This window comes from Drosophila grimshawi, unplaced genomic scaffold (genome assembly GCF_018153295.1).
Source record: "Drosophila grimshawi isolate 15287-2541.00 unplaced genomic scaffold, ASM1815329v1 contig_44, whole genome shotgun sequence".
Taxonomy (NCBI): domain Eukaryota; kingdom Metazoa; phylum Arthropoda; class Insecta; order Diptera; family Drosophilidae; genus Drosophila; species Drosophila grimshawi.
This window is the reverse complement of record NW_025063240.1, coordinates 16,416,046-16,424,321: the sequence shown is the minus strand read 5'-3', so window position 1 is coordinate 16,424,321 and position 8,276 is coordinate 16,416,046. Positions and strand designations below refer to the sequence as shown.

Genomic DNA, 8,276 nt, shown 5'->3' with positions numbered 1-8,276 from the left:
ACAGAAGCAGCAGCAGCAACAACAGCAGCAGCAGCAGCAGCAGCAGCAACAGAAGCCAAGCAATGGACATGCCCATGGCAATGGCAATGGGAATGGCTATCATCAGAATGGAGGCGGTCGTCGAGATTCGACGCAGGCTTTCACGCCGCTGCTCGCCCAGCACAACAGCACAAACGGTGGCGAGGGGGCGGGCGAGGCGCTGGTGGGCACGCCCACAACACTATACGAGAGCACGCCGAGCAACAACAACGAATGGAAGGCATCGGAGGACATCAACAATCTGAAGAACGGGCTGCTCAGCAATAACAATGGCCACAATGGCCACAACACTCACAACGGGCACAGTCTGCGCGAAAAGTATGCGCACGAACAGGCGCCACTAACTGGTGGCTATAAGTTGCCGCCACGTGGCAGTGAATCTGAAGAATCCGATTTCGATTCGGATTTAATTGGCGGCGGTGGTGGCGCCGGCGGCATTGGCATCGATGATGGTGGCTCCAATTGTGGCCTGTTTGGTTGTCGGCCGCGTTGGGCGCGTCGCTTTGCATCGACGCATGTGTTCATGGTGGTGTTCCTGCTGGCGTACATCCTCCAGGGCATGTACATGACATATTTCGTGTCTGTGATCACCACCATCGAGAAACTGTTCCAGATCAAATCGAAAACTACGGGCTTTCTGCTCAGCGCCAGCGAAATGGGTCAGATTAGCACAGCGATGCTGCTCACCTATTTTGCGGGTCGAGGACATCGTCCACGTTGGATTGCCTGCGGCATGGTCTTGTTCTCGATTGCAGCATTTGCCTGCGCCCTGCCGCACTTCATCTTCGGGGAGCAGTTGATGCAGTCGAGTGTGTTTCTGCAGCCAACGTCAGCGTCTGTGTCGTCGATGTGGAGCAATGCCACAAATCCGAATCTCTGCCAGCTGGGCGGCAATGGCACACTGGCGGGCAGCGAATGCAACGAGCAGCGTCAACTGGAGCAGGCATCGCACACCAAGATCACGGTCATTGTGCTCTGCATCTTCTTTGGCAGTCTGCTCAGCTCGGGCATTGGCCAGACGGCGGTGGCCACCCTTGGCATACCCTACATCGATGACAATGTAGGCAGCAAACAGTCGCCCATGTATATGGCGGTGACCATTGGCATGCGCATTCTGGGACCTGCCTCCGGTTTCATTGTGGGCAGCTTTTGCACCCGCTGGTATGTGAACTTTACTAATCCTGGCTTCGATGCCAGCGATCCTCGCTGGATTGGCGCTTGGTGGCTTGGACCTGTGGCCATTGGCAGCCTCATGCTGCTCGCCTCCATTGCCATGTTCTCGTTCCCCAAGCAGCTGCGCGGCAAGCAGCAGACACAGGCATCGGCAGCAGCAGCAGCTGCGGCAGTAGCCAATCCACCGGCAGACAAGGAGGAGAAGCCCAAGCTAAAGGGTAAGTCAGCACTACAAAATAGTGAAGGATCAATTTTAGAATTGTTTTTTAGATGAAAATTAAGATCCTAACTTAACTTTAACTATCGGAGAAAACATACCAGGAAAAATATTGGCTTGAAGATCGATTCAGTTTTGCGAAAGCTTTTGGGGGCGGGGTCGAAGTCTTGGAACGGTTTTTTACATGAAAATCAGAAAATGTAGAAACTTTTAAAGTTTACAATTACAAACATAAATCACACTTTAGATTTCCCAAAGACTGTGCGTCGCCAGCTGAGCAATGATATACTCATGTTCCGGACGGCATCGTGCGTCTTTCATCTGTTGCCGATTGCCGGCTTGTATACGTTCCTGCCCAAGTATCTGGAGACACAATTTCGGCTGGCCACGTACGATGCGAACATGATAGCCGCCTTCTGCGGCATCCTGGTCATGGGCATTGGCATAGTAATCTCAGGTCTATTCATATTGAAGCGCAAGCCGACGGCCCGTGGAGTCGCCGCCTGGATTGCATTTACGGCGCTCGTCTATTCCGCCGGCATGATTATACTCATGTTCATTGGCTGCAGCACCAATGATTTTGCCGGCTACAAGGCAGGCGATGCCAACAGGTGTGTGTTTGTGTTAATGAGTCTCATTAATCCAATGAGCCACTTAATTATGCATCTCATTCGATTCCAGTCCCGCCATGATAGAGCCAGCGTGCAGCACCGCACTCAACTGTACCTGTGATAAGGAGAATTTCGCGCCCATCTGCGGCACCGATGGCAAAATGTACATCTCGGCCTGCCATGCCGGCTGCAGCAGCTCCATGCTGCGTCCCAGCGACAATCGCACACTCTACTCCGACTGTGCTTGCATTCCAAATGGTATGTCATAATCTATTTCATATATATATATAATATTATAAGTGGCCATATGAAATTATTAATTGAATATTAAAATCAATTCTCAAATTATAAACTTATCAACCTGCATAGTTTCCGAGATTTGCCTATATTTTCATTATTTTATGCCTCACTATTTATTTATTTCTCTGAATTTTCTTTTGAGATGTTCCAACTTTCACTTATTGGTATATTAAATCATATATTTTAATCAACGTTTTATATCTTTACTTTCTTATCAATTCAGTTGCTGAAGCGGTCAATGGTTACTGTGATAATAACTGCAAGAACTTTATCTACTTTATATTGATTTTTGCCATTTGCGTATTTATGCATTCCACCTCCGAGGTGGGCAGCATGCTGCTCGTCATGCGCTGCACACATCCTAAAGGTAACCAGACATCCCCATATCTACCCATTAAATATACCCTAATTAAAATGCACTCTTCAAATAGATAAGGCCATGGCAATGGGTGTTATACAGTCGGCCATTGGTCTATTTGGTAATGTTCCTTGTCCGATCATCTATGGCGCTGTGGTGGACTCGGCCTGCCTCATCTGGAAGTCAGTGTGTGGCAAGCATGGCGCCTGTTCGCTCTACGATGCGGACACCTTCAGGCAATACTTTTTGGGTAGTTCCATCTAAAATGTCCAACTACATCGTCTATAACTGAAACTCTCTCTCTCTCTTTTCGCAGGCATTACGGCTGGCATAATGTTTCTAGCGTTTCTCATGGATCTGGTCGTGTGGCGCAAGGCGCATCGCATTGACATTGCCCCAGATCAGCCGGATGGGGCAGGGGCAACGGGTGCGCCTGCCACCCGTCTGGATGTGTCCGAGTCCAAGCAGCCCATAGCACCACCACCGGATACAACGGTCTAAGCGCAAAGGGAAAAGAAAAAAAACTACTTCGATGCAAAACAAATACAGAAAAAATACACACATTGCAAGATTTCCAATAAATGTTTACCTTAATTGTTAATTAGTTATCATTTTGTCTAGTTGTTTAGCCTAGTGCAAGAGTTATGTATTTAGTTAAGTGGCAATTTTTGGACTCAACGCGTTGAGCCCGATGAGAAGAAAACCTCATTTAAAATTATAATGCGCTCATACATAAAATATATATACATATATATATATTTACATACATATATACATTTGTATGCCAATGTGTACTCTTCGTGTAAATCTCAAAGTTATAGCATAATAGAAATCTGTCTATCTACATCCTGTGTAGCGTTACATAATACAGTAATTTTACAATAAATTTACATATGCGACCATAATATACAAGTATACAAAATAAAATATAAAAAAAATACAAACAAAAAAACACTATATGTAAAACGGCAAAAACATTTATTATATACACAATATGAAATCTAAATAACTATATATATATGTTTTATGTATGTATAAACATTATATGTGTATATGTATGTACATTTAATATATAATTGCAACCTATCTGTGGTAGTTAAATTTTAGTTAAAATTCAAAATAAATTTATAAGTTTGTCATATAAAACAATACGAAAAGAAATTAATGGAAATATAAATTATGTTTAATGCGTAATGGATTTTATTATGAATGAAAAGAATACATGATAAGACAGATCCAGTCGATAATTATCGACTCACTTGATGTCATTTATGTCATCCGTTTATTTGAATTAAGCGAATTCGGAATATAAAACGTTCATTGAGTGTTTGAATAATTCGTAGTCAAGCATGAGTAATACAAAATTTAAAAAGGACTCACACACAACAGCTTTAAAATTAACGACTAACAAGTTTTCGATATCGAATTCAATCGATAACATTTGCGCACTGTTAACCTTTACAGACTGTTTGCAGATCAATTAGCATTAACACAACTCTGTTCAACGAGGAAGCTTCATTTGTTGAGAGTGCAAAGAAGAAGCTTTTCTTTTAGATAATTAATTGTTTACAAACAATCAATAAGTTATTTATAAGAGGCAGATACGGCTACCATTCGAGTTTGCAAGCGTAGCATTGGTATAATGAGCATACCGCTGAAGCACTTCAAGCAAGGTGAGTCAGCTAAAATGTCATCTTAAACAACTATCACTCTGGGAACACATTCCACACTTGATAAATAACCAGTTTGAGGGATTTTCACTAACAACTGCATGAGTCATCAACAGGTACGGCAAAGCCGGAATTGCCCGAGGATGGTGTCTTGCGCTTCTACCTCATGCGCTTCTGTCCGTACTCGGAGCGCGGCTCATTGGTGCTGGCCGCCAAGCAGATACCCCATCACAAAATCTACATTGATCTGAGCGAGAAACCCGATTGGTATACCGACTACAGTCCACTGGGCAAGGTGCCGGCCATTCAACTGACCACCGTCGAGGGCCAGCCGGCTCTGGTGGAATCGCTCGTCATCGCCGAGTATCTGGATGAGCAGTATCCAGGTCGGCAGCTGTATCCCGCAGATCCCCTACAAAAGGCCCTGGATAAGATACTTATTGAGCGTTTAGCTCCAGCTGTCAGCGCTGTTTATCCATTGCTATTCACCAAAGATCCACCAGCGGATGCTTTATCCAAATTTGAGCAGGCCTTGGATGTCTTTGAGCAGGAGATTGGAAAACGGGGCACACCCTTTTTTGGTGGCGAGCAAATTGGCATGGTGGATTACATGATCTGGCCCTGGTTTGAGCGCTTTCCCGCTCTAAAACTGGTGTTGCCCGAGAAATATGAGCTGGACAAAGATCGCTATGCGAAATTGTTGGAGTGGATCGAGCTGGTGGCTCAGGATGAGGCCATTAAGCAAACGGCATTGGCCAGCGAAATGCATGCTAAATTCATAGCCACTCGCCAGGAGGGAACACCCAACTATGACGTGGCCTTTGAAGAGTTGTAAATGGCGTAGATTCCAGTTACTGCAGTTGAGAATCTTGCTGGAATTATGCAGAGTTGTACTTAAATAAATCTCAAATGAAAACCCAAAGAAAGAGCTCAGATTTTTGTAAATGAAAACAGTTTTGTTCTTCAAGATATAACCCAAAAAGTCAGCTAATATCTTTCTTTTATGTTTAATGATTAAATATAAGTCACTTTATTTATGTCGTAGTAATATATTAAAATAAATGGAATACCCCTACTCCTCATCAGGCATCCTTCACCAGCAGATTGTAGTTGGGCTTGCCAGCGCTGCGTGTGCGCAGAAATTCCGCTTGAACTTCAGCCTCCATGTAGAATGCCATCACGGCCGGATCACGTTTCATGCGCTCCAGCCACTGCGTCTATATATATGGTCATAATATATAGACTTTGTAGATACCATGTCTGCGCACTCACCAGTTGTGGAAAACGTTCCGCATCGTAATTGTAATCCTCGCCCCGTTGAAGCTTGAGCAGCTCCAGTCGCTCACACCATGGCCAGATCATGTAATCCAGTATGCCTGTCTGTTCGCCGCCAAAAAACTGTGTGGCACGCCTACTCAGCTCCTGCTCGTAGGTGTCTAGCCCCGACCAGAAGGGCTCCAACTCACCGCCATCGGATGCCTTGAAAAACGCGCCGAGCACACCACCAAACCTTTCGATAAGCAGCTTCTCCTGCACCTTCTTGAGCGGATCACGTGGGTAGAGCGGACGCAGTGGATACTGCTCGTCCAGGTACTCACAGATGAGCAGCGATTCGGTTAGCACCGGTGGACCTGGCTCTCGTACCAGTTCCAATGCCGGCACCTTGCCCTGCGGATTCTTGTCGAGCAGCCAGTCTGGTTTCTCTGTGAGATTTATGTAAATGCTGTGATAGGGTATTTGTTTGGCATCCAGGACAAGATGCACTCGCTGAGCGAAGGGGCAAAAGCGCATGGAGTACAGCCGCAGTATCCCATCCTCGGGCACATCCGGCGTCGGAGAGCCTACCAAGATAGAGAGAGAGAGATTGCTTGAGAGGATCAGGGCAACTGCTGCTGCTGGCTGCTTACCTTTAGCCAAGTGCCTGCCGCTGCTCATGATGTGTGCTAATCAACTGGTGACCAGATCAGCTCCATCTCACCACTATATAAAGTGACTGACTGAAGCGCCCTTCGCTTGCCGGTGTAGATTACTCGACTGAACTTGGTGGCAATGTGTCAACGATAACCTTTGCGGCGGGTGGCATACATTCTAGTCGTAGATATATACAGTGCAACCTGCCTATGTACAACTAACAAAATTGATATATGCATTAGATGTCTGGCACATAAAATTATTAATTTATAGAAACTGCTTCCATGCTAATTTCTTATGTTTTAAAATACTTCATTTCTGGTTTGCAGATGTTCTTAATCAAAAATATTTTTTAAGAGACCGCATTTATTTTATTCAAATTGGAATCAGCTTTGAAAATGAAGCGTTCTAATAAAGCCGAATGTAATTCAAGGGAACTTCTAAATAAATGTTCCTAGTCGGGTATTATAGAATATAACAGAAAGCATTAGGAATTCTTAGTCTCAGCACAAATCTTTCCATCCCAAAACCAAATCCAAAAAGCGGCTAGTATAAATCCAAAACTGATTCAATCAAAATTTGAGTACAATTTAATATTTTGCATAAAAATACACAAATTAATAGAACATATAATCAAGAATTTCTTAATTAAGACCAGCGAATAACTGGCACTCAGGCAAGTAGATCGTAGTTTGCATTACCGGCTTGTCGGGTGCTAAAGAATTCCACATGATCTTCCGGTTTGACGAAGAACGATTTCACCACCTTATCCTGGAGCAGGAGCTCGATCCAAGCGTTCAGCTTGGCAAAGCGCTTCACATCGAAGCTGTACCGTTCCTTGACGGCAAACTTCAGAACTGCCAGACGCTCGAACCAGGGCCAAATCATGTAGTCCACAAATCCCGGCTTCGAGCCACCAAAATATGGTGTACCACGCTTAGCCAGCTCCGACTCAAATATATCGGCAACTTTCCAGAAATCATTGATATCCCCATCAGATACCAAAGTCTTATAAAAAGCAGCTGTGGCAGCACTGAAACGCTCCACCAATATCTTATCCTGCGCACGCTGCAGCGGATCCTTGGGCAAGAGTGGACACTGCGGATACTTCTCATCCAGATACTCGACAATGATCAGCGATTCGATGAGCGACGGCTCACCCTTCTCGGCGACCAACTGCAGCGCAGGCACCTTCAGCAATGGACTCACATCCACCAGCCATTCGGGTTTCTCTGTGAGATTAATGTAGACACTGTGATGTGGCACCTGCTTGGCAAGCAGTGCCAAATGAGCTCGCTGCGCATAGGGACAGAAGCGCATGGAATAAAGGCGTGGCACGCCATCATCAGGCAACGCCGGCTTGCTAGAACCTGTATACATATAAGCATGAGATTGCAATTTTAAACCAGGGCTTCACAATCTACGTGTGATAATGAAATTGCTGAATAACTGGAAACTTGTTTTATCGCTTATGATAATCTTTATATAATTTTGATAGGGATTTTATAACGTACCTTTGCCAAAATGTTTTCCAGAGCTCATAATTAACGCTTGAAGTTTAAAACGGGCAAAAATATACCTTTTGCAAATCAATTTCAAAACTTGTTTCACACAAGAAATATTATCACCAGCCTCCCGCGAATGACGAACAGCAACTAACAGGCTTCGTTCTCTGTAAACTTGAAAGCTTCAAGAGCGCAAGCTTTTGCACACTCTTCAGTGTTGACGCCTTTGGAGAGCTTATTTAAAATCGAATTCTTATGCTGTTTATTATGCGATAAAAACGCTTCTCTTTTTTTTTGTGTATGTGTGTACTGCTTATGAGTGCACACATACACATATATATACGCATCCACATACTTTTACTTGGTAGATTAAGAATCACGAGTCACGCTGAATTGTAAATATATATTCAATACATATATATTTGTTTGTATATTTTGGGGGAATTGTTCTTTACAACTTTTATGATTTAATTGGTTTGTCAACTACTAAGT

At 44.2% G+C, this 8,276-nt stretch overlaps 4 protein-coding genes across 4 annotated transcripts; 2 read left to right on the top strand and 2 right to left on the bottom strand.

Annotated features, from left to right (window-relative positions):
* Positions 1 to 34: 34 nt before the first annotated feature.
* LOC6558476 (solute carrier organic anion transporter family member 74D) lies at positions 35 to 3,450 on the top strand (the record flags this gene model as incomplete). Its single annotated transcript, XM_001983944.3, has 6 exons — positions 35 to 1,430; positions 1,677 to 2,040; positions 2,111 to 2,298; positions 2,564 to 2,707; positions 2,772 to 2,948; positions 3,015 to 3,450. Coding segments are annotated over 6 exons (2,454 nt in total), but the record flags the coding sequence as incomplete, so codon positions are not given.
* A 735-nt stretch (positions 3,451 to 4,185) lies between these two features.
* On the top strand, positions 4,186 to 5,443 carry LOC6558470 (pyrimidodiazepine synthase). The gene is made up of 2 exons (XM_001983945.3): positions 4,186 to 4,371; positions 4,485 to 5,443. The coding sequence occupies exons 1-2, from the start codon at positions 4,341 to 4,343 to the stop codon at positions 5,201 to 5,203; spliced, it is 750 nt and encodes a 249-aa protein (XP_001983981.1). The 5' UTR covers positions 4,186 to 4,340; the 3' UTR covers positions 5,204 to 5,443.
* On the bottom strand, positions 5,437 to 6,303 carry LOC6558466 (pyrimidodiazepine synthase). The gene is made up of 3 exons (XM_043215372.1): positions 6,276 to 6,303; positions 5,641 to 6,209; positions 5,437 to 5,585 (listed from the first exon to the last, which is right to left on the bottom strand). Exons 1-3 carry the CDS (start codon positions 6,301 to 6,303, stop codon positions 5,451 to 5,453), a joined length of 732 nt encoding a protein of 243 aa, XP_043071307.1. The 3' UTR covers positions 5,437 to 5,450.
* A 526-nt stretch (positions 6,304 to 6,829) lies between these two features.
* Positions 6,830 to 7,931, bottom strand: LOC6558456 (pyrimidodiazepine synthase). Its single transcript, XM_001983947.3, has 2 exons — positions 7,794 to 7,931; positions 6,830 to 7,649 (listed from the first exon to the last, which is right to left on the bottom strand). Exons 1-2 carry the CDS (start codon positions 7,819 to 7,821, stop codon positions 6,952 to 6,954), a joined length of 726 nt encoding a protein of 241 aa, XP_001983983.1. The 5' UTR covers positions 7,822 to 7,931; the 3' UTR covers positions 6,830 to 6,951.
* Between the last annotated feature and the right edge of the window lie 345 nt (positions 7,932 to 8,276).

Bases quoted from the DNA above. Each gene is read 5' to 3' on its own strand.
- LOC6558470 (XM_001983945.3), top strand. From the start codon at position 4,341: ATGAGCATACCGCTGAAGCACTTCAAGCAAG. The intron at 4,372-4,484 runs GTGAGTCAGCTA...AGTCATCAACAG, and splicing joins GCTGAAGCACTTCAAGCAAG to GTACGGCAAAGCCGGAATTG.
- LOC6558466 (XM_043215372.1), bottom strand. From the start codon at position 6,303: ATGAGCAGCGGCAGGCACTTGGCTAAAG. The intron at 6,210-6,275 runs GTAAGCAGCCAG...CTATCTTGGTAG, and splicing joins CGGCAGGCACTTGGCTAAAG to GCTCTCCGACGCCGGATGTG. The intron at 5,586-5,640 runs GTGAGTGCGCAG...CCATATATATAG, and splicing joins CGGAACGTTTTCCACAACTG to ACGCAGTGGCTGGAGCGCAT.
- LOC6558456 (XM_001983947.3), bottom strand. From the start codon at position 7,821: ATGAGCTCTGGAAAACATTTTGGCAAAG. The intron at 7,650-7,793 runs GTACGTTATAAA...ATATGTATACAG, and splicing joins TGGAAAACATTTTGGCAAAG to GTTCTAGCAAGCCGGCGTTG.